The sequence below is a fragment of the Sciurus carolinensis genome, chromosome 4 (genome assembly GCF_902686445.1).
Source record: "Sciurus carolinensis chromosome 4, mSciCar1.2, whole genome shotgun sequence".
Lineage (NCBI taxonomy): Eukaryota > Metazoa > Chordata > Mammalia > Rodentia > Sciuridae > Sciurus > Sciurus carolinensis.
In genome coordinates, this window is record NC_062216.1 from 71,380,018 (window position 1) to 71,406,263 (window position 26,246).

The window sequence follows — 26,246 nt, forward strand, 5'->3', positions numbered from 1 at the left end:
GCATCAGGCTCAGTGAGGGACCAACCTGAGACTGGAGAAAAAAAAAAAGTATCCATTTTAAACTTCTCCTGGGCTGTAACACAGAAAAATGGTTTTAAGGCCCTCTCTCTCTCTCTCTCTCTCTCTCTCTCTCTCTCTCTCTCTTTCTCTCTCTCTCATTCTCTCTCTCTCTCCCTCCCTCCCCCGACCCCCGTCCATTTCCCTCTCCCTCCCTCTCTTGGCCTTTCTCTTTCTTGCTCCCTCAAGCTATTTTACTAAAATAATTAAGGGCCATTATCATTTTTTCTTCTAGGACTCTTGTTTTGTTTTTCTTAAATGCTAATGTTACATTGTGTTAACTAATGTTCATATACATTCAGGAAACAATATATGTAAACCTCTTAAAATGACATGTAAGAAAGAGACAAAGATCGGTTTCAGAACTAGAACACTTTACCTAAGATTTGTAAAGAGCCCTGCCCCACCTGAGAAAAGGCTCTGCATCCTACCTTACTACATGTCAGAATGGCTCCAAAATAAGCCAGACTTCAGCTTATTAAAAGTTAGATTCAAAAGATTGGTTTTTGTTGTAAAATTACTGCAATCTCAGAGGATATAATGTATAACTCAGTCAAAATTCAAGATAGCTACTATACAAACTAAATGTTTTACTGTTGTTAATTCCATTTTGTATTTTCCTTGTAAACTCTCTAACTGTTGCCTGATTAATGTTTTGCAGAAGTACTACTTCAAGAGCAAACAATCTAAATTAATTTGAGATAATAAGCCATCACCTATAGGACAGATAATATAGACCCCAATTAAATAAAAGGGGGTAAATGACTGTAAAATCATAAACATTAGAGTTAAAGTCTAGTACTCTCACTTTATGACTGGTGAGACTGGCTTGCTGAATGTTTAAGATCAAGATTAACACAAAAGAGCCAACAAAACCAGTATTTGACTCTTCCCTCTAAGTTAGCTGGAACCCAGGAAATGAGAGAACTTCTCTAAGAAGCTTTGCAACTCTGGGTCACATGACCTTCTGATCAAGGAAATTAATGAGACCACTAGAGGAAGAAAAGTCAATCAGTGCACCTGCTGCAAAGAGAACGGTCATTGGAAAAGGGAGACATCCCTGATGCTTCCAAAGGAAGCTGCCTCATTAAGGAGATCCCACCTAGCAAATGGCACTAAAGGAACTAAGAAGCTGCTCTCAAGTTCTCCATGAGTAACCCCTGTGGGAACTCAGCTGACGCTTAACAGCAGATAGGAACAAAGTCAATTTGACCAACTTGGTCTTGAACACCAAGAAAAAAATAGTTATAACCAAAATACCAGTTATAACTGGGTTTAAAAGAAAAGACAATAGTTCCTTAAGACCTACATATGTGTTAGCCCCAAGAATAATAAGATTGGAGGCTACAAAGGAGATTCTTAGGCAGGAGTGCCTGATAACTATCAAGAGAAACTACCAGAGTCAGAAATTTTTGGTTGTTTTAAGGTCTACAGATCTTCCTAAACAGGACCATGCCTGCTAAATTGCCTACAGAAGTTCCTACAAGATCAGGTACACAAGTTCTGGAGCTGGCAGACCCACACAACCAATGGGTTGTGTTCACCAACCAATCGGTCAATCAACTGCTTCATCTTCAAGCCTATACCGGCCCCTGACACCCAAAGCTGAGACCTGCGATTGGTTCAGATTGTTAGCCCACAAACCTCCTCACCAGTCATTGGTCTGTTGTTATTAGCCCACAAAATTCCACTGCTTGAGAACAGTTCCACCACCATTCTCTCTCTCTCCTCCTTATTCTCTCTCTTTCTCTCTCCTCCTCATTCTCTCTCTCTCTTTCTCTCTCTCTCTCTCTCTCTCTCACCCTGTGGGCAGACACTCTACCTGTCCACTTAATAAAATCTCTTGCATTAAAAAAAAAAAAAAAAAAAAAAAAGCTCCACCAAACTCTATGGTAGAACACAGGGAAATCAACTCAGCATCTACAGGGATACTGTGGAATCAGATTTAGAGCCCCAGTTGGCCATGTCCTGTGGCTTCTGGATCCTGTTCTATTCCACAAACCATCAGAAAGAGCCACCCACAGTCCAAATAGGCTGCCACAGTTTTGGAGCATTCTAAGCTGCATTACTCCTCCACATTCTCAGTCTGACATGTGAAGGCACTATCTCACAACCAACTCTATGGAGGTTCCAACTTCAAATGTGTGTGGCCAATGGCCTCACTATTGCCCAAGATCCTGCTTCTGTATGTGGGACTGTAGCTTCACCTTTACCAGCTCCTCATTATTGCCATAGCATAATAGAATGAAATACCCACAGCACTCACATAACAGGATAGGCATGCACACAGTCATAGCCACATGATCCCTCATGGAAATTACCATGAACAAGATGGAGGCAAAGTTCATCAAGTAACCTGGGAACCGATCTTTCCAAGTCAGTTTATCTTCATCATCCTGGGAAGAAACAGGAGAGTAGAGACAATCAGAAGGCACAAATACCACATTTCATTCTCAATTTTTTACACATCATTAATCATTTGTCACTCTGTATAGATATTTTTCTAACCATGGATGTCTTACCTTCTATATCAACAACAGCCCTCCTAATTTTGTAGTTTTAGATGTGCTGACATAGCCCCAAAAAATGAGAGTGAAAAGAAGACAAGATTTTATTTCACCCTTATTTGGGCTAAGTCCTAGAGTAATCACTAATCAACTGTGTGATCTTGGATATGTCTCTTTACATTTCTAACTTTCTGTTTCTTCATCTGTAAACTGGGTATGGTAATCTACTGCACTGGAAGGTTTTGTTTATTTGTTTGTTTTTATGAATCTGGAAAAGGAATAGACAATGGCAGATGCAACCCAACCACAAGGCAGCATTCTCTAAACAGATCATCCTTTAAATAAAATATCAACCACTGACCTCAGGTCTTAATAACTACATGAATTACCCATAATTTTTATTCTTTAAAAAAACCTGTATATAGTAACATTTTTTTTTCTCCAATGCAACTGTATTCTCTTTGTCTCAAATGCAGACACAGGTTAAGCTGAGCCAATCAATTAACATGATTGAGAACTCTACCTTTTCCCCTCAGACTGGGTACAGTTCACCCTGGTCATTCTCCGGGAATAAACATATCACCAACTAGAATCCTCTTTCAGCATGCTCTGAAGACCCACCCTCCTTTGATTGGGTGATGCCAATAGGCATGAATCGTAAAAAAGTTCTGTTATATAAATGTAGTATACTTTGAGTCCAGGCACTTGGTCCCTCTGAGCTATAATTCTGTAAACTTAGGACCAAGACAGCTGTCCTGATAACCACACATGATTGTTGTGAAGATTTTCTGAAGCCATATTTGTGAAGGTGCAAAGCACACTGTGCACTGTCTGCAGGGAGTCTGAGTCAAATTTAGCAAGGGAGCTTCTGGCCCCCTGCTGTGTTTTCCCTTCTCTCTCCACTGGTACTTCAGAGCACACCTGACTTGGCTCTAGCAACAGTGCCATCTAGCCTTTGAAAGCCTGTACTGTAAGCTAAAGACCTTGGCCTAAAAGACTCCTTTCCAAAGTCCTCTGTGCACCTACTCTGTGTAGACTCTGGTGGCAGGTACAATAAGGAGACAGAACAAAGTCCATATGATTACTGACCCCAGGGTCTCACAGGCTAATGGAATGGAGAGGACACCCGCACACCAAAAAGAGGAAGAATCATTTGTTAGCTTGGGAGTAAGGGTTGTCTTTGGAGGGAGCCTATGGGGACCAGAGGAAAGGAATGGTCTTGTTGCATGTCTAGAACCAAGCATAGGGTTGAGCTGGCTTAATAAATAAGTTGGAAATAAGTGTTAAGGTTGAAGTCATTTAGTAATTAGTATATTGACTTACAGATATGTAAACAAGTCATATACTTAGGTTTGCATAACTTGTTATGGAATTGGTTCTCTTGACTCCTAGTCCCACAGATTTTTTCAATCACACAGTGAGAACAAGGTAAAAATGGATGATAACCATTCCAAATAGATGGGAGCATAAAATCCTATTTCTAATGGGGTTGGAATAAGACTCACTCATAATCTTCTAACTTAGGTCAGATATCAAGAAGAGTAGAATCCCTTTCATTTTCCTCCATTATTAATTCTTAGTGTCACTCATTGTTTTCCTGGTGTTTTCCTTTAAGGTATCTGGAAACTATTTTCCTTTAAGATACTAATAAGGAAAACTGAAGATAGGCTGCTGACTGACAACATCAGTGGGTATTCTGAAGAACCAGAGGGTCTCTCACTGAGGCCTCCCCAGTTGTAATCAAGGTCTCGTGAATGAGTCTGGATTCAGTTCCACTCAACAAACAGAATCTGAGCATTTCAATGGACCAGGCTGTGGGCTAGATTCTGAAGACACAATGAGAAGGCTCAGCCTACCCAGAAGGAACTCAGACTGTCAAAAACACAAGGAAAAGGACTTCAGAGCTAAACCTGATCAGGAAACTGGCATGACTATTTTGAATAAAAAGGAGAAAACAATTAAAAAGCAATTAAATTGGATGATCTCTCAAGGCAACTATGTTGAAAAATACTCATTTTGATGTAGATATTCTAGTATTTGTTGAAAAATTCTTGTTATGTTTATAGTGATGAGCTTTTTTGGAAGGCAGAGCTTCCAACATACACAAAGTGCTCACGCATGGAGACACTATCCAAACACTAGAAGCCAAGAGAAAACTCGAAAATTACAGACTGTCTTCCAGCTCCTGAAATTACTAGTAAAGAAAACAGTGAGGAAAGCAGTTTTTACTCACAATAATCTGGCTCTAATAATGAAAAGCAATTAAAACTCCCCAGTAACCATTACATTGAAGATGTGAAGATTCACGGCAAAATGCCCTTAACTTAAATACACTCTTCCTAAAAGTCACATCACTAGCATATGGGACAGCAGAAAGGGAACGTTCTTGGAACCAGACATCTCATTCTGAACTCTTAGTGCTAATAATATTAACTAGGCAAATGATGCTGGGAGACTCTCTGAACCTGTTTCTTTATCACTCAAATAATAATATTCCCTTTTTATAAAATATATAAAATAGTTATATCTATTACACTAAATGACCATATCTTTTAAATCAGCCAACCTATGGAGAGGACCAGGAGAATACAGGCACACAGAGGTGAGAATACTGAGCATCTCCCTCTCCTTCTAAAATAGAGGTGACAGGACTGGGGCTGTTGCTTAGTGGTAGAGTGCCCACCTAATATGTTCGAAGCCCAGGGGTCAATTCCTAGCACCAAAACAATAAATAAAATAAAGCAAAACAAGACAAAACAAAATGGAGTTGACAATGCTTGTCTCACTTAAGTGGCAGAGGTGTTGTATGGATCACATGAGTGAATGCATGTGAGAGAGCTTTGTAAACTGCAAGGCTTATACAAAAGTAAGATCTCATCAGTTTCATGATTATCTCAAAAGCAGGTGATTATGAAGCACTTAGCTAATGTCACCATTGTTCAGGCATGAGCCTAGCTGCTGTCTGTGCTTATTTCTTTGTTTCTACTGTCTGTGTCTATGTCCCTGCATTATGGCTCCCGCTTATAAGTCTCCAAGCAGCAAGTGGCACAATAATATTCATGATAAAACCACACAAGTAAGTTCCCCTTTGGCAAACTGAACACTTAGAAATAAAATCAATGAAAAGGAGTGGATAAGAATATTATCTATACAAATCCCTGGGAGAAAAGGGATTTTGAAAATTGGCAATTATCCCTGAGGTTACTTTTCTTTCCACTTTTAATTAAGAAATACATTACAGATATGTAATCAAATTAACCTTTTCAAGTGTGCAGTTTTGCAAATTTTGATAAATACATAGCCATGTAAACCTGACAACAATCAAGATATAGAACAATTCTAATACTTCCCAATATACTCCCCATGTCCCTTTCTAGTCTATCTCCTACCTAATCCCCAGAACCTAGCAAGATCTGTTTTATGTCCCTCTTGTTTGCCTTTTCCAAAATGTATAAGTGTATACATTTATATATATAAGTGTATTCATGCAGTATGTAGCCTTTTTGAGTCTGTCTCCTCTGACTTAGAGCAGTGCATTTGAGATGCATCCGTGTTGTTTTACAGCTCAGGAGTTTATTCCCTTTTATTGGAGAATAGTACATATTTCACTGTATGGATGTACTGCAGTCCATTTATCCATTTATTACATAAGGGGATGTTTGGATTGTTTCCAGATTTTAGCAATTACGAATAAAGCTATTCTAAATATTGTTGCACCAGTTTTGGTGCAAACATAGGCTTTTATTTCATTTGGGCAAATATCAACTAATGGAATTGCTGGGTCATACAGTGCATATGCTTAACTTTATAAGAATCTGCCAGACTCTTTTCCAAAGTGGTTGTACAATTTTGCACTTCCATCAATAGTGTATGTTAGTTCCTTTCCCTACTTTCTTTCTTTAAATAAATGTCATTATAGAATAGTTTTAGATTTAAAGAAAAACCCTACACTCCGCACTCAGTTTCTTCTACAAGTACAGAATACTTTTCAAGACTAATGAATCAATATTGTATACTATTATTAACAAAAGTTCACATTTCATTTGTATTTTCTTAGTTTTTACCCAATGTCCACTGTATATTCCAGGATTGCATCCAGGATAACACATTTAGTCATCATATTCCCTTAGGCTCCTCTAGACTGTGAGAGTTTCTCAGACTCTCCTTGTGGTTGATGACCTTATGATAAACTTATCAATTTTGAGATGCACTGGTCAAAAGTTTTGTAGAATAACCCTCAATATGGACCCATTTGAAGTGTTTCTTTGCATGATTAGACTAAAGTTATAGAAAGAGGGAGGAAGATCACAGAGGTAAAGGACCACTTTCATGGGGCTCAGGGTGTAGCTCAGTGGTAGAGTGCTTTACTGGCATGTTTAAGGTCCTGGGCCGATCTCCAGTACCATTTGAAAAAGAAAAGACTACTTCAATCACATCATATCAAAGGGTACACACAGGCTATGATATGACCATCACTGATGATATTAACCTTGATTTCCTGGTAGAGGTAGGGTTTGTTGCATTTCTCTATTTAAACTTTCTTTTTCCCCTTTCTATATTTCACTCCTCAGAAGGAAGTCACCATGTGACTTTAAAGGGTAGGAAGTTACGTCTTTGAGGGGGGCAGTGTCTACAGATACCTCAAGGTTTTTAATCTAGATTTTTATATTTTGAATGTACTCAAGCAGGGCTGTAGAGAAGAGATGCTCAGACATACTGATGTTAAGCTGGTACAGATGACTTCAAACATTAAAATAAAAAGAATAAAGATGATAAATGTGAAGTGATGGGAAACAGTGCTTGACATAGAACTGAATTGAAATTCAGAGAAAATAGGCTGCAACACCCTTTCTTCTCAGAAGCCTACAAGGGGCAGGGAGCCAAGCAGCAGCAGCATTACTGACAGCCTCACTGTCATACTCTAACTGACCACCTCCAGCAAAGAACAAGAGGGTCTGAAATGGGTTGTCAACCTGGTTTTATTAGAATGCTCACACATTGAACCTATGTGTGAACAATTATTTGGGAGCAGTGTCAAAGAGAAAGAAAAATAAATACATTTAAAAATACAATACTTGGGCCTCATTTCCTCTCTCTATCTCTTTATTAGTTCAATTTTTCTGTGCCTTCATAGCTTCATCTATAATGGGACAACTGGTAAACCTGCCCTACTGAGTGCTCAAAGGAGTATAGAATACATGCAACAATTCTGAGAAAATTATCAGTTCTGTTTAGAGAGAAATGTGAGATATATTACTTCTGCATTCACTGAACATCAAAGCACGCACAGGGTCTGGAGATATATAAAATAGCTCACATCCTTTTCCCTAAGGAACACCTTAACTAGCAGAAGAAATGAGAGAGATGAACACAAATTATGACATGATATGACACATGCAAAGTGTCATGGAAACAGAGGAGGGGAGTGACTACCAGCCTAGGTGAATAAGAGGAGATTCCAAGATGAGAAGACATTTTACTTGTGATTAAAAAATGATATGAATATTCAAAGGTGGGGGTGGATCTCCTAAAAATTAAACAAAGATCAACAGAAGAAAGGGACCAAAGAGTGGGAGAGATGGAGAGAGGGGGAGAAATTCTGAGTAGTGATATTGACCAAATTATGTTGTTACATTGTGTGTGTGTATGAATACATAGCAACAAATCCCACCATTATGTACAATTATTATGCACCAATAAAAATGTAGAAAATAGAAGAATGATGTGAGTTTTCTGAGACAAAAGGAGGGGTGGGGCTAATCTAGAGAAAGAACTAGGTATAAAAGCACTCAGATAACAGAACCATCAAATGGTTCACTATAACAAGAAGAAAAGGTGTATAGACAATATCCAGGTTTTAGGTGGAGAAGCACGTTAACTTAAGTGCCTAGCAATGCACAATGCACTTATCACAATGATGTAAAAAAACAAAAATCAGAGCAGAATGATTATTTTACTGGCAGATAGTGGGCCATCTAATGCAAGACTGGCTGGGGTCTTAGAAAACAAATAATCCATTCACTCATTTTTCAGATCAGTCCTGAGGTACAAGGGAAGAAGTAGGCAGCTACTTAGTTGGAGAAATACCTACAATAGCTTCCCTGATCTTTCTGTTCAGCGGTTTAGAAATCTGTTTCTAGGTGGTTTTCCCATAATGAAGAATTGCTTCTAGATTTTTAATTCTAAATATTATTTAGAGGACTTTAAACTGTGAATTGTGTTTTAATAATTTGAATTTGTTCTGATGGTGGTTAGCATTGAAAGCAACCAAAATAAACAGGTAGACCAATGGTACAGAATAGAAGACACAGAGATCACTGGTACAGAATAGAAGACACAGATACAAACCCACATGCCAAACACATACAATGGAGAAAAGATAGCCTGTTCAAAAAATGGTGCTGGGAAAACTGGAAATCCATAAGCAGTAAAATGAAATTAAACCCCTATCTCTCACTCTGCACAAAACTCAACTCAACATGGATCAAGGACTGAGGAATTAGATCAGAGACCCTTTGCCAAATAGAAGAAAAAGTAGTCCCAAATCATCATGTTGGCTTAGAACCAGACTTCCTTAACAAGATGCCTAGAGCACAAGAAATGAAAGCAAGAATCAATAAATGGGATGGATTCATACTAAAAAGCTTTTTCTCAGCAAAGGAAACAATAATGTGAAAAGAGAGCCTACAGAGTGGGAGAAAATCTTTTCCACATGCACTTCAGATATAGCACTAATCTCCAAAATTTATAAAGAACTTACAAAACTTTACACCAAAAAACCCAATCAATAAATGGGTTAAGGAACTGGGCAGGCACTTCACAGAAGAAGATACACAAGCAATCAACTAATATATGAAAAGGTGTTCAACGTCTCTAATAATTAGAGAAATGAAGTTCAAAACACAATAATAGATGTTGGCGAGGATGTTGGGGAAAAGGCACACTCATACATTGCTGGTAGAGCTGCAAATTGGTGCAGCTACTCTGGAAGGCAGTATGGAGATTCCTCAGAAAACTTGAAATGGACCCACCATTTGACCCAGTTATCCCACTCCTCAGTTTATACCCAAAGGACTTAAATCAGCATAATACAGTAATGCAGCCACATCAATGTTTATAGCAGCTCAATTCACAACAGCTAGATTGTGGAACCAGCCTAGATGCCCTTCAAGAGATGAATGGATAAAGAAAATGTGTTATATATGCACAATGGAATATTATTCAGTCATAAAGAAGAATAAAATTATGGAATTTGCAGGTAAAAGGATGGAGTTGGAAAATATTGTGCTAAGTGAAATAAGCCAATCCCAAAAAACCAAAGCCCAAATGTTTTCTCTGATAAGTGGATGCTGATACATAATGCGGTGGGGCAGGTAAGGGAAGAATGAAGGAATGTTGGATTCTGTATAGGGAATTGAGGGGTAGGGAGAGAGTGAGGAGAAGAAAAGATAATGGAATATGACAAACATCATTACCCTATTTACATGTAAGATTACACAAACGGTGTGACTACATTGTGTACAACCAAAGAAATGAAAAGTTGTACCCCATTTGTGTACAATGAATCAAAAAATAAAACAAAACAGAAAGCAACTGTTTATTTGCATTCACCTCATGTTTGAGGAGAGGAGTTGAGCAGCTGTCCACCTGTTACTTCTTAAGACTTTGCTCTTCTGTCTACAGAAACCTCTCCTTTGAGGTGCATGCCATTCAGCCATGCAACTTCATTGTGGCTATCATCTGCACACCAATCCTGCCACAATCACAAGAACTCAGACCCATAACTTCAAAACAAAAGTGATGCATCTGCAAAGCTCTGTTATCCTTGATGTGCTTCATGTCAATCCTAGTCAACTTTGGCCAGCTATTTCTGACCCAAGTCCAGGAAGGCAATGCTTCTATCAGAACTCCTCAGTTCCTGCTATTCCACCATGCTCATGCTCTCCTTTTTTAAAAAATTTATTTGTTCTTTTTAGATATATATGACAGTAGAGTGTACTCTGACATATTGTATATACATGGAGTATAACTCATCCTATTTAGGATCCCATTCTTTCGGCTGTACATGATGTGGTTGTGTATTCATATATGAACATGAGAAAATTATGTCTGATTCATTCCACTGTCCCGTTCCCATCCCCCTCTTCCTTTCATTCCCCTGTGTCTAATCCAATGGACTTCTGTTTTTCCCTCTCCACCCTCCCTTGTTGTGGGTTAGCTTCCACATATCAGAGAAAACTGATATGGCCTTTGGTTTCCACTCCCTTAACCACTCTATTTTCTCTCAAGCAATTAGTTCTCCCTGGTTGTTTCCTGCTCTATTGAGCCCAGATCCCTGGTCTGTCATTAGAGTGATACACAACATCACACGTGCTTTGTGCCTTATTCTTCCAGCTGATCCACACCACAGTGTTTTGCATTGGATCAGAACAGTCATTCCACTTCTCCACAAATAGATATGGAATTCTGAACACCACTGAAGAAAGCCACATGATTGTGTCAATTGGTGCCACCAAACAGTCACAACTGGCCACGTAGGCTGTGTCCCCACTGCTGCCTGGCAATACTTCTCATTTTCCTTCCACCCTCCCATCAGTTGTTTCCAAATTGCCCCTTTCTATGCAAGCCCTCTACTAATCCTTCTCTCACACTCATTGTTTAGCCTAACTTTCATCTTATGAGAATCTCACCTTTCCCCTTTGCTATCTAAAATTCACCTTCAATTTTTGTCTTCTGACCTTTTCATCTTGTTTGAAGAGATGCTCCTCCCCACCTTGCTTTTGAATCTCATCCTCTCTTAAAGGACTCTGCTCTCGTTTATTCTTTTCAGACTTTAGCCTGCCCTTTTAAAATCACCTGCAGGATGTATGAAACAGATTCATGGACCCTACGCATAGAAAGTCTAACTCGGTAGATATGGAATGGGGCCTGAGCATTTGCATTTATAATGAATTCCTGTGTAAGGCTAGTGCTGGTGAGACTCATGCTGTAAGGCAGAGGACCGTGTTTTAAGAACCATCCTATTTAAACCATTTCCTTTGTGCTGGGTATTGTCATTCAGCCTACAAACATACTAAACTACTACTACTAAATTGCTTTGGATGTGACTGCCAATCAGCTAAGTGCCTTAGACATATCCCATTTAATTCCTGCCATATCCCTCAAAGTTGCAATTGTGATACATATGCCATTGATGGGGGAACTGAAGGTCCCGTGAGATTAAGAAATTTGTTCAACATGAAGAGAGAGCCTCCAGAATGGGAGAAAGTCCTAGCCAGCTTCTCTTCTGGTAGGATATTAATGTCCAGTGTATAAAAAGAACTCAAAAAACTTAACACCAAAAAAACAAACAGCCCAACCAAAAAATAGCAAAAGAACTAAAAAGCAACTTCTCAATAGAAGAAACATGAAAGGCCAATAAATACAGGGAAAAAAATGTTCAACATCTCTAGCAATCAGGGAAATGCAAATCAAAACTACTAAGATTTCATCTCATGCCAGTGAGAATGGCAATGATCAGGAATACAAACAATAATTGCTGGTGAGACTGTGGGGAGAAAAGAACATTTTTACCTTGTTGGTGGGACTGCAGACTAGTCCAACTAGAAAACTACCATATTCTGGAAAGCTTTTTGGAGATTCCTCAAAAATCTAGGAACAGAACCACCATATGACCCAACTCACTCCTGGGTATTTTCCCAAAAGATCAAAAACTAGCAAAAACCAGTTATAAACTTCAATGTTTATAACAACACAATTCACAATAGCTAAATTATGAAATCAATGCAGATGCCTGTCAATAGATGAATAAATTAAGACATTGTGATATTGTGTGTGTGTGTGTGTGTGTGTGTGTGTGTGTGTGCGCGCGCACGTTATGGTTTCAATGTGAGGTGTCCCTCAAAAGCTCACATGTAAGAGGATGCAAGAAGGTTCAGAGGAGAAATGATTGTGTTTTGAGAGTCTAAACCTAATCAGTGAATTAATCCCTGATGGGATTAACTGAGTGGTAACTGGAGGCAGGTGGGTGTGGCTGGAGGAAGTGGTTCATTTGGGGCGTGGCTCTGGGGTATATATTTTGTATCTGGAGAGTAGAGTCTCTCTCTCTCTCTCTCTGCTCTCCGATCACCATAATGTGGGCTGCTTCCCTGCCACCCTCTTCCACCATGATGTTCAGCCTCACCTCAAACCCTGAGTCTATGGACTAAGACCTCTGAAACCCTGAGCTCTCAAATAAATTCTTCCTCCTCTCCAGTTGTGCTGGTTGGGTCATTTAGTCACAGCAGCAAAAAAGCTGACTAAAACAATATATGATGGAGTTCTACTCAGTCATCAAAAAAGATGAAATTATGGCATTTGCCAGTAAATAGATGGAAATGGAGAATATCATGCTAAGTGAAATAAGACAAACTCATAAAAGGGGGTGGGAAGGATAAGATTACATAAGGAACCAAACAAATACAAATTAGTATATGAGCAAAAGGAAGTCTAGTAGAGTAGAGGAAGGAGAAGTGGGGAGGATGGGAGGGAAATAGGGGAAGAAAAAGGGGGGATCATAAACTGAAATTTGTTTCTATGCATGTATGAGTATGTTGGGATGAACCCAACTACTATGTATAACCATAAAGCACTAATAAAAAAAGGAAATTTTCTCAAGAGATAATAATTTACAGCTCTGGAATCTAATGTGTCCAAGTCTAGTGTCCTGTGCTCCATAGCCTCCCACTTTATTCTCCCTCTGCAGAGCTCTGTTATCTAAAAACATACCAACCAAGGAAACCAGAAGAGAGGAGTGCAACCAAAACCCAGGGAGCTTTCAAGAAGGGGATTCAAAACATCATTTGAGCTTGTCAGTAATTGTTGTTCATCGACAGATTAATGGGTAAAGAAAATATGGTGTATAGATACAATTGAATATTATTCAGTCACAAAAATAATAAAAGATGAATACTGTATGATCTAAAAAATCTAAAAAGGTTGATCTCATAGGAATTGAGAGTAAAATAGGGGTTAGCAGAGGCTTGGAAGGGAGGGAAAAGACACAGGTGGAGAGAGGTTAGTCAACACAAATGTCATTAGACTTAGATAGGAGAATAAATGCTGATTCTATTGCACAGTAGGGTGACTACAGCTAACAAAAATTTGTATTCTTCAAAATCTAGAGGAAAGAATTTTAAACATCCTCACTACAAAATGATAAATGTTTAAGTTATAGACATGTCAATTATCTTGATCTAATCATTACACAAAGTATACATACATCCAAATAGTGTATTATATCCCATAAATATGTACAATTATTATGTATCCAACCAAAAAATGGAGCTGGAGTCTGAAAACAATCTTAGAGATACTTCATCAGCCACCAGGGTCCCTCTCTGTTCATGAAAGAAAGCAGGGCATGACTTAGACACTTGGAATTCACTGAGGCCAATACTAGGCAGGAATAAGATTGGAGTTTCTCATCCTTGTCTTCAGGGATGCTTTATCTACTATGACTTCCTGGAACAAGGTATCCAACCATTACATCAGGTAGAGGTCTTCTATTAATCTGGAGGAGATGGAAGCCAAATACCTTTGCTGAGGAATAATACCTTGGGGAGCTGGAAACTGGGAGGGTTGGAAGTACTTGGATGGGGTTGAGGGAAATCACTTGGGGAACTACCTGTTTCCAACAATGACTTGGGTAAACTATGGATGGTTAAATTGCACGACACATGGAATTTATCCCATTTGGTCCCACACAAGAGGCCCCCTGGTAGAGTGAGATGGGGAGACTGAGGTAAAGTGGGGATCAGGTAGAAGACTAAAGATAAATCTTATCCCAGGTTCAACTGTCTGAGAAAGGGTCAAATAGCAGTAGTTTATTCCAATATCCTCATCAAGAACATAAACTCCCAAAGTTAGCCAACCACTTCCAATGTTCTTATGCTGGATACCTCCATGATATATTATGACTTGACATGGCTTATTGGAGAGTCTACATGGAATACTTGGAAGAGGATTGGTTAGGAAGGGATGAAACACTGGAAAAAAAGGAAAAATGTGGGAAAAAAAAGTACAAGTTACTTTTTCATACAAGGGTCTCTGGACATTGTCAAAGATAAAATTCAGGACAATACAAACACTCCTGACTCTGGGAAGAGGTGAGAGGCAAGAGCCTGGTCTTATGTTGCTGAAGGTCTCAGGTTTAATGATCTTTATTCATTTTTATGAACTAGCTCATTGAGGGCATTAATTCACCTGGAATTGTGGGACACCTCTGGATAATTTCAGGTAGAGATTGGTAATTCAGTCAGTCAATATAAAAAATTCCATCATTCACAAGATAACATGTGTCAGAGAGCAGAGATGGGATTCAGTCTGCTTTCACTAAATAAATTAAATAAATTAATTGATTGGACCTATGCTGTGAATTCCTGACCTGTGACTTCAGGTCACATTGATTCTCCACATATATGTTGAAGGAAACAAAGGAGACAGATAGCAAGGCTCATGTCTAGGGCTAAAAATTTGTGAAATATGGACATAAAGTTACATTTGAGGAAGAAATATTCTTTGTTCATTTATCTTTTTCACCTTCTCCTCATCCCCCTTCTCTCCTTTCTTGCTAGAGCTGGGCATCCCATCAGCTTGACTGGGAGTACCAGTGGTATTGAAGGAATACTGCAGTACAGTTTAGTCTGGAGGTAGCTGCCTGGATTCAGTTTCTAGCTCACATACTTATTGACTGTATGACCTCAGGCATCTTACTAACTTCTCCACACCTCCATTTCCTTATCTATAAACAGGGGTTGGAAATAGTTTTAACAGTACAGGATTGCTACTGTGAAGATGAAATGAGCTACTACATGGAATATGCATACAACCGTGCCTGCCAATAGTTTGAATCCAAAACATGTTATCTAATATCATATCATCTTCATCTTCCTTACCATTATTGCTTCACCCACCAGGAATCCAGATCCTAATGTGAATGGAGTAGGTGAAGCTTCTCCGTCAAACTGACAACAAAACTCAAGTTCAGTGTGGTCAATGTTTTCTATAGCACTGACCCAGGGGTTGCTCTCTCCATTCCAAAGCCTCATAACCATCATGTGTGACCTTATTCTGCCATCTGGTACCACTCTACCCCAGACACACTGCCTGATGCTCTCTACGTTGGGTGAGCTTTCAAGATCTTCAAGACATTTCACAAACAGCACCTATTCTAACAGCAGAAATTCCTACCAACTATGCCTTTCTCCTAAAATACCTCCTCCTTCACCAAGCCTTCATGACCTGACCAGAAGAGTGGGGTCACCATTTGACCATATATCCCCGTTTCACTTAGTGTGTTCCCCTCCAGCTCCTGTCACCATGACATCAGTCCACAGAATGGTCTTGGTTTCTACAGACCAAGCACACACCACCTCTCTGGGGCTGAGCTTCCAGGTCCTACCATTACACACTGAGGATTCACCCCAAACAACTCCCAGAGTCTTCCAGAGATAGACTTTTAGAGATAAGATCTCAGTCTAGGAGGGGAATCTTGGCAAAGGAGCGGGAGGCAGGCAGGAGGCAGTCACATGGCACAGCACCTAAGTCTACAGGCATGTCTAAAGCCCAGGACAAAACATAATGTAATTTGTGGTTAAAATGGAAAACATTATTTATTCCTCCCACTGCTTGGATTTTTGCAGCCACAGAAAAACACTCTGACTCCCTGAGGTCCAGCTCATTTACTCTGCTCCCTCTGGCTCCCCAAAGAGCTGCTGTTTTGCTATCTATGTCTCTCATCTGTCTGTCTTGTCCTCCCTGGACACTGGTATTGGGTTGAGTTTCTCTCACTTCACTTCCCTAATCCAAAATGGGCTGCCTCTAATCAGAGTGTCCAGGGCAGGTAAGTCAGTCCCTCTCCAGGTCTCCCTGTCTGTGGCAGCTGGGCTGAAGCCATCAGCATCTCCCATTGGTACGATATGTGTGAATCCATGGTATATAACCATATCTAGAACATCATACAAACACTTTAAAGCAAATGTCTACAGACTTAGACTACATCCAAACTCTGTGCTGTGCACTCCAAGGCTTAATGTGATCTGGGCTCTGGTTCCTCTCAAACTCTATCTCCTACCAAGCAATCCTCTGACTCTTCCATTCCAGCCACACTAGCTTCCTTCCTGTTCTTTAAACATGCTGAGCTGGTTTCCATTTAGAGAACTTTATGGAACTCCTCTCTCACATTTGTACCCAGCTGGGTTCACTACACATTCTTCCAAGGAGGGAACTTTCCAAATCTCCTGACCCATCCCCTAGACCTTATTATTCTCTATTATAACACTTATCAGTACCTGAAGTATATTGTTTATTTCTTCCTCTTCTCACTGTATCCTTCAGGAAAATATAAGCTTTCTAAAATCAAGTGTCTCCATATGTAGTTCACCATGGATGACAGTACTTAGATCACTGTGCTCCATGGGCTTCTTGCATGGATGACTCAATGAGTGGATAGCAGTTTGGAAGCAACAGCCTTGCTCATTTTGGTTCTGCTCAATGCTCAGAAGGTTGAAATTGAGTACTGGGTCACTGGGTGGGGCAAATCTACTTTTTTACAGTAAGAGTCCACAATACAACTTTGTACCTCAAGTTACCATTACCAATCTCTCAGAGAGACTGAGGGAACTCAGAGGAAAGTGCAGGTTTGACATTTTAAGAAAAGCAGTCAATTGCACGTCCCACAGGCATGTGCCTATAAAGACAGTTTTTCTCATATGTGATACAGTGAAGAATTTTAGCCTGTGAGTGTCAACTGGCTCTGCTCTGATCCACTGGCCTGCCTTTAGGCAACTGGATTATAAGCCATCCTGTGCTAACTAGGATGACCTCTGCAACTGAGACCTTGCAACCACACTTAGCTCCTCTTTCTAGTATTTCTTGTTCCTTTAGCTGAAATGGTATTTCTCAGTCTAACTTCCAAATTCATGTGGGTTCCTTTCCTTACAGAGAACTTACCTTCAGAAAATTTGTTTGTAGGCTAGAAGTTCTTCAGGATCCCAACTTATTCTTGTTTCCTTCTTGTTCAGTATTTCTAATTCCTATAATTAGTTTTCCTACTAAATAAGTATAGAAGGAAGTCTGCATTCCTGTTTGTGTCTATTCCCCTCTGTACCATGATGGCTCTCCAAGGAGCATTCATACCTAACTGTGCTGAGGGGCCTGAAAAAGCAGGTAATAAGCCCTGGAGAATGCAAGGAAGTATACTGGGGGCTCAGCACTCAGTCAGTGCTCAGGCTACAGACAAGGAGGTGGCCATGTGAGCCTGAGGTTGGAATGGGACACCTTCGGCACTGTCAATTGACCCCACATTAGTTGACCATCAGAATCACTCAGGAGTTTTTTTGTTTTTTGTTTTGTTTTGTTTTGTTTTTAATACACCAACTCCTGGCTCTGCCTCAGATCTACTAACTTGGAATCTCAGAGGTGAAAGAATCTATTTTTGAAAACGCTTCATGAGCAACACTGAAGTTCAGCTCACTTTGAGAAATACTCTTCTTTCAAGATCACCCCTCCCTTGCTGTTTCTACTCTGGGGTGTATATGCTTGTGGCTTGTCCCTATGTGAATAGGTTCTCTGAAAGGAGCTCACAGGGTAAAAATGAACTTTGTGGCACTTCCCTTAAGCACAGAGTGTCAGCCCAGAATTCATCCTGTCAGCTCCACCACTGGCCCAGCCAACTTGCCAACTTGCCATCCACACCCCTTACCCTGCTCTCCCCCAGCCCTCTAGCTAATTCCAGGACTGAAGCAGAAACTCAGTAAACTCTTGTCCAGGGATACTGTACCATCATGGAAACTCATGGGCAAGAAGTAAAGAATAGGGTACTGCCCAGGCATCTGCCACTTTGGGAGACCACAGATGAAGCATGAATTTTCGACCATTTGCTTGACATACTGGAGAAGACTTGGTACCTAATTATGTTACTTAATTTAGAAAGTTACCTTGCATTCCCTTAGTTTGGGGGGCTTTAAAGTTCCCCCTATGTAAAAAGCACCTTAACATTACCTTTACACCTTAAGCGATGCTCACTGACTTCCACTTAATAGCAAAGGTGACAGTTTTCTCAATGTGGAAAAAAAATGCCATTTTTAACTACTTTGGTAGTTTTTATTTAAAGGCTGTTGCCCTTTGAAATTGATTTCACGTGCAAATGAATAAATCATGAGTCTTTCCAGTACCCATGTGTTCTGGTCAGAAGAGTAAAGGAACATTGTTCATTGTTTTGTTAACACCATCAATCAGTTCTAGCCTCAACCCACAGACAATCATCACTGTTATACCAGACAGCATACTTCTAAAATAGTGCTTGTTTTTAACTAGGGCTACAGAAGAAACTATTTTCAGCAACTTGCAACAATATTAAACTAGCACAAGAAGTACTGCAATTAGCCTTCACCAGGATATCTGGTAACACTGAATTAGGGTACAATGTTTGTTTGTCAATTTGCTTTCAGTTCTGTTAACTTAGAATAGTGTTGTCCTTCTATATTCTAAACAGGTCAGAACAAATGGGATGGGACCCCAACAAGAAAAGTTGGGTAAAACATGGGGAAGCACTTCTTAGATCCTCCCCAAACCTGGCAGTACCAGTCAAGGGAGGAACCCTTCATTATGCTTAAGAACAGAATAACTTCCCAAGCTAGGGCTGGCACTGCCTATAGACATACCCAGATCCACTACAGCACACACTGTTTATTAACCAGTTCTGAAATTCATAAGGGAGACCGTCTATAAAAGGCATTTCCCCCTCCCACATGGACTGTAGGTGAGGAGAGATGGTGCCCCAGCCACTCAGGCATTTTGTTCAGATGTGGCACTGTGACAGGAATCTACTCTGTCCTGCTAGACTGAAGGCATCCTGGACAGAGTCATGGCAATGTGGCAGAAATTTGTGTCCTTGGTGTAGGCATGGGCTTCAACTCACCAGACCCTGGTGTGGAAATAAAAAATGAAGCCAAAGAAAGGAAGAAAAATCTATAAAGAAAGAAATGGAAGAGGAAGAGAAGACAGCTGCTCTGTGGGTGAATGTGCAAATGAAGTCTCTGCCCAGCTCCCCCTTTCTCACTGTCACACACAGAGGCCAAAAGGAGACATCACACATAGAGAACTACTGAGTTTCAAAGTATGTGCAGGTCCCAGCATGAGGGGGCATTGGGTAGGCTCCAGGAAAACAACTGATCCACAGCAGCTTCTGCATGTGATCACCCACCATCCCATGTAGCAATGACAAGAAGGACCTGAGGCCCAAACCCTTACCCTGCAGTGCTGACTGCAGAGCTCACTGCTGTAGCTCCCAGAATTCATTTCATCTACTCTGTAAACCACCCTTCTTATTAGCCTCCTCCAGTTCCCTAGTCAGTGTTGAGTTTAAAGGAATCACTTTTGGCCCTCCAGAGGACTTGAGATACATTGACAGGCTGGGCAGGTCAGGCTTCTCAATGCCACCATACAGTAGCCCCACCTGTCCAAGCAGTTGAGAAAAGGTACTGACAGGTCATTTTCCAGTGATTTTATAAGCAGCTGCTGTGTTCGGGGGACTGTGCCATGGCCTTTGTGCCCCCAAGACTCTCAGTGTCACAGGAGAGACAGATGTGTATTTAGGTAGCTGTTATTATGGCCAGGATATGGAAGCATAATGTAAGAGCTCCTGGCTTTTATATCCTTGGAAAAGATTCAGCAAAATTCATACATGAGTGCTTGCATGCACCTGTGTGCACACACCCAAACCCATGCTTGGAGGTTCAGGTGTACCCCAAGACAATGACCCAGTGTAGCTTAGCTAGTGGTCCAAGATTGATTGTTCCACCATCTATCCATGCATTCATCCACCAAGTATTGGGTGCTTACTATATTACAGGCACATTTTAATATTCTTTACATATCCTGATCTCATTTATTCCTCAGAACTTTATGAGATAAGAATTATTACTCTTACTTTATGGAAATTAAAATCCAGGAAGGTTAGTTATTTGACCATGGTTATACTACTACATTAGTGAGTAGCTGAGCTGGGATTTTAATCCAAATCTGAATAATTTCAATTATCTTTTCTACATTATCCAGAGTGTGTTCTTCAACAAACTAGATTTTCCAGGTACTTAGTGATGCTGCATACACGTAATTTCTCTTTCTCTTTCTCTCTCAGGAAATTTAACATGTCAATTCAGATTAAAGGTCCAGAAAAGCTATATAATATTCTCAGTTTTTTCTATCATTCAAAGCCTTATTTAATCATGGAATTTCTTGGCAGCAAACTAGTCAGCTCTCTGGTAGTTTGAGTAAAGTTGCTTTACCCCTTAACTGACCTAGGGGCACCTGACACCCAGGACTTTGGTTTATTGCAGTTGTTTTCAGCCACTGAATAATGATTTGACCTTAAACCAACCGACGTCCATCTCTTGCATCTCAGTGATGTTCTTCCCTTCCCCTCTCTTCCTTCCTTGAATTACAGCATGTCTCCACAAAGCACAGAGGGTACAGAAATTTGTAGAACTCTGAGAAGTGATGAATTTGATCTGAAGTTATACCCTAAGAGGTGGTCACTGATTTCCTTTGGCCCCATACAAGGGAACCTTCGCATCTTGCCTCTTAGCTCTGAGTCTTACACAATAACTGACCCAGGGCAAGGGTCCATCTCCAGTGTTAGTCCAGTTTCATGCCATCCCCCTGCTGTGCTGCTGGGCCACTGGTTTCTACACTCTGCCTCTTGTTCCCCAGCTTCTGCATCAGGGAGGATGTCTCTCTGCACTTATCCCCCACCCCATGGTTATCTTCCTGACAAGAGACGCAGTGCAGAACTCACCTAGAGACTCACTCAGCAGGACTTCACTTGTGCTCCTGAAAGAGAAACTGGTCCCTACTCTTCCACCTGGAGCCAGGAACCCTGGGTGACCATGGTGTGTTCACCTGGAGGAAGTCCTCCACCCTGCAGCCAGTCCCATATCCCCATCCTGCCACCCAGGGAGTCAACACACATCATCTCCTCACACTCTAGCCCTGACTCACTGCATTGTTGAGGAGTGACAGTCAGGGAATCTGCAGCCTCAGCTGCTCCAACCAGGCCCGCTGCTCTGTACCGCAGGGTACAGAGCCACCTCCCTGTGTCGCCAGCTGGGGGATTTTTTCCAATGATCTCAAATCATCTCAAATGCTTAACTCCCAGAAGTAGCTGGAGTTGGCCCCTAGGATATGACCAAGGAAGCTCTTTACCTAATGAACAAATTGCACGGCTAAGCATAAGTACTTACCCTATCCTTGGTCTCCTCAGTCATCTATCTCTAGACCCTGGGCAAAAGGCAGACAGGGCTCTCTGGGATCCCACACATATTGGATCAGAAATTATGAGTGATGGTTATATTTTGATTGTCTTCTGATACAAAAACAGAATCGTAAAGATTGAGGCTGGGAAGGAGAAGGAAAACCTGCCTCTCCCAAAAGAGTTGGCAACTGGAAGGAAGCTGTCAGAACAGTAAATGCCTAATAGAAATGAGGAGACTCTGTCACTTCCTTCCTTCCATCCTTATTCACTATGTTGTCAATAAATATTAATGGGAGGGGAAAAGGGAAGGCAGAAGGGAAAGAAAGAGAGACCCACATTCTGCTCTCTCTAAAACCGGCCCTCCTTGCTGTACTATGGTTTCATTGCTCCTTGAGTCTGAGGAGGAAAATACCAGACAGTTTCCCTAGGGCTGCCTAAGAGTCAGGGCGCACTGTGTTGAGGAAGCACTCTTGAACAAAGGGGCTAGCCTCAGCTTTGCAATTCACATCTTGCTATGTTTTGATGTGGTTCAAGTTTGTCCCCCAAGGTTTCATGTGTTGAAATTTGTCCCCATTGTGAGATATCAAGAGGATAGAAACTTAATCTGACTACAGCTTCTAGACATGAGGCCTTGGAAGGTGATTAGGGTTAGATAAGCCATCATGGTGAAGCTTTCATACCTGAACACTGGTGGCTTTATAAGAAGAAGAGAGACCAGAAGACAGACAGACAGGCAGACATACACATACACACCCTGTCTCTCACCATATGATGCCCTCTTGACTCTGTCAGAAAGAAGGTCATCACCAGAGTAGCCCCTTGAACCTCTAGAATTGTGATCTAAAAAAATCTCTTCTTCAGAAAGTTTCCCAGCTTCAAGTACTTCATTATAGTAACAGAAAGTGGAGTAATAAACTGGCTATGTGACTTTTATGGGCCAGAAAGAAAAAAATAACTCCTCATTATCAAATTGTACCTTGAAAACATGAAATGATTTTCAGAACTATGCTCAATACTCATCTATCTTCTTTCTTTCTCATGGACTCTAAAAGCTGAACACTGTTAAGCTTTCAAATGAAGCCTCTATGGTGGTTGTATAGTGAAGAGCCATTCTTAACCACAGGGAGGTATGGTCTTTGCCAACAGTCATTGGGAAGTGATCTCCAGACCTAGAGTCTTTGTCTGGGTCCTGGGCCACCAGACAGCCTAAGTATGTGCTTTATGGTAAGGGATTTAAGTCTTGTTATATCTGTTCTACCCCTAGATGGGCTGAGACTAAAGGCCAGGTATTCTAGTGGTATGTGATCTATCCCCATTAAAAACTCTGTCATCAAGGCATGGGTGAATGTCCTCGTTGGTAATATTGTCACATGATGTTGCTAGGAAAGTCATGGTGGCCTGATTCCACAGGGAGAGGACAACTAGAAGTTCTCTGTTTGCTATTTTCTTGGACTCCACCCTATCCACTTCTTTCCCTTCACTGATTTCAACCTGTGTCCCTTCCCTTACCACAACTGTGTGTATAACAGCTTTCAGTGAATTCTGTGAGCCTTTCTAGCAAAGTATCAGGACCCCAGAACTTGAAATTGGTGTCAGAAGTTAGAGTGGTCTTGGGTGGGTCAAGCCTAAATTTTCACAATGACTGCTCATTAATAGATGAGTCGATGGTACCTCCTTCATTGGTGTGGTCATTCTTAATCTAGTCATCTGTTAAACTGACCACACATATAGCCCTAAACCTTGTAGTCAGCTTTTAGAATTGAGTAAATGCAAGCACAAATCACCATGGCATCAGAGTAACAATTTGTGTAATTGCTGATAATCCTTAATGGAGATGGCAGCTAAGAGTTGTTTAGCAACAACCCTCCTCCACGCACCTGTCACCACACACTCATCCCTTCCCACTCTGTCAGTTATTCATGCATCTCAGCACATATGAGACTATGAGCTCCCTGAGAGCAGCAATTCTATCTCATTGATCTTCTACTCTCTGGCAATCAGAGCAAAAAGAAACACATTATGTATTTGGTGAATTGAAATGAATTGTTGATCCTTTGCAGACATAAGCAGTTGTGATCATGAGTACATGGTTGCTACAGCCCTGTAAACAGGTGCTCTTTAAGCTGTGAGCTTACATAAAATTTCACAAGTCTCCTGTTCCTCCCTCAGAAGATATCCAAAAGGAAAAAAATCTACACAGAGGCAGCAGAGAGAACACAGAGCTAAGAACAAACGCGGGAATTGAAAGACATGTTTCTAGTGATCACCCCATAGCCTTTGATGGCTGCATGACCTTAGATAAGTCACTTGACCTGGGACTATGTCTTCTCATCTGTCAGGGGAAAATGCTACATGCTCTCTTGCCACCCCACAGATGTTCTGGGAGATAATAATGATAAAACTCATATTATTATAAGTGCAAATTCCACTGATATTTGCTAAACATATCCTTTGTACTAGGAGTTCTAGGAGGGCACTTCCATGCCATTGTTTCATTCCATGAAGTCCTCATATTGGAGGGTAATAATGAGATGGCTGTGTGTATGGACAGATGACACAAGACTGGCCATGAGTTGAAAATTATTGAAGTTGGGTGAGGGAACATGAAGGTTCACTACATAATTTCCCTATTTTTGTACACATCTGAAATGTTTCATAATAAGACATGTACTTAAATTAATTTTGGCAACTATATGGGGTGGTTCTTAGTCTTCTTAATCTTATTTTGACTATGGGAAACTAGGCCCAAGAGCTATGGAAACTTGTAGGTTCTACAGGATGTTAGAGGCAGAGTCAGGTCTAGCATGCAGCCTCCCTGCCTTTCATGCAATTTCCTTCACTTCCAGCTCTTTGGCCCTGGGAGATGACTGTCATGTCTAGATGATACTGTTCATTCAGAACCATACCTGTCCTCAGACAGGGACTCTTCCAAGGTTTAGGTTTGTGTCCACAGGTGGTCCGTTGCTCTAAGGAAGAAATGAGGGAAAATAGCTCTCCTCTCTTTTCTGCTCCAGGAACCCCTTTCCATCCATCATTTCAAAAAAAAAAAAAAATCAAGGAATACAGGAAATTGGAAGTTTCTTCAAAGTCATTGTGAACATCTGCAAACTTCTGAGTCCCCAAGGGCACTAGGAGCTGTCCCTCAGAGACTCCCTTCAGTGACTTCCTCAAACTCACTCAGAATAATAATTTTTCAATTTATTAGAAATAAGTTCAAAGAAAAAACAATACCCTCATAACCCACAGTGGAGAGAGAGGTTTTCCCCTCTCTTCTATAAAGGAAGGAACTCTGTTATGGGGGGCAGATAGAACTGAACAAAAAGATACCCATGTTTCCCTAAGTTTGCTTGAGGGATGTATCTGTCTGCAGCCCTGGGACTGGCTGCAGTTTGCAATTGTTTGGGAGATCAACCCAGAGACATATACAATTGTTCCTAAACAGCTCCTTAAAGGGAAAAATAAGAGAATGCAAGTGATACTGACAATACTTGAAAACTGAGGTATATTCAAACATTTTCTTTAACATGACCATATTTTACCAAAGCCCATGTTTTGGAAAGCTCTTCCCATCCATTAAGGGAATGTCACCAAATGGATTAATTTGTCGCCCTGTGGGTCAGCTTTTTCTTGAGGTCTTACAGCAACACTTTGGTCAGCCAAACCAGAATAAACTGGAGTGCTTGGAAAACATTGCCTGGACATCTCTCCAACCCACCCCCTAGAAACTACTGCTGGTGCCTGTGGTGTGGCATGGCACATCTACATATGTCACTGCACATGGCACTCCAAGGATCTGGAAGAGACAGCCCTGTCCTGCTCCCTAGGTCAATTATCTCTTCTAAACCATGCCTTGATTCCCCACAGCACCAAAATGCCCACAGCATTTCCAGGTTTTCACAGAGCCAGGAGACTATGAACACAGCAGAGGCTGACCTCCAAATCATGTCCCCTGCACTACAAATATATCAACTTGAAGGCATTGGAAAAAAATTCAGACCCAAACTCTATAATTGTGGTCCATTTTTAAGGCATGCTGTGTTGTCAGTGCATTCTCAGGGAGACTGTTCATGCCTCCTGTAGGCAGGGGTTATGCTAATGATAACAGAGGCTTTGTAATATTCTGCAGTTTGTAATATTCAGGAAACCTTTTTGTGAATTTAAGTTTAAAATAGGTGACAAATTTCTGCAGTTAAAAAAAAAAAAAACTAGAAATAATGTATCCATGGTGAGAAGTTTTCCTCCTACCTATGCCCCATCTACTCAGTTCTCATTCCTACCTCTCCCTTCCCCTAGGTGACCATTGTTACTAATTTCTTGATTAAGCTTGAAGAATGTCTTGCATATGGAAGCAAATACAAATGTGGATGCATGTGGATTCATATTCTCTC

The 26,246-nt window shown here is 40.7% G+C and overlaps 1 protein-coding gene across 1 annotated transcript in view; it reads right to left on the bottom strand.

Annotated features, from left to right (window-relative positions):
• Positions 1 to 26,246, bottom strand: part of Ano2 (anoctamin 2) — a 352,538-nt gene that overhangs the window by 83,924 nt on the left and 242,368 nt on the right. The window contains exon 14 of the mRNA XM_047550120.1: positions 2,379 to 2,453. Within this exon, the coding sequence (XP_047406076.1) occupies positions 2,379 to 2,453 (75 nt within the window). The remainder of the gene's footprint in view (positions 1 to 2,378; positions 2,454 to 26,246) is intronic.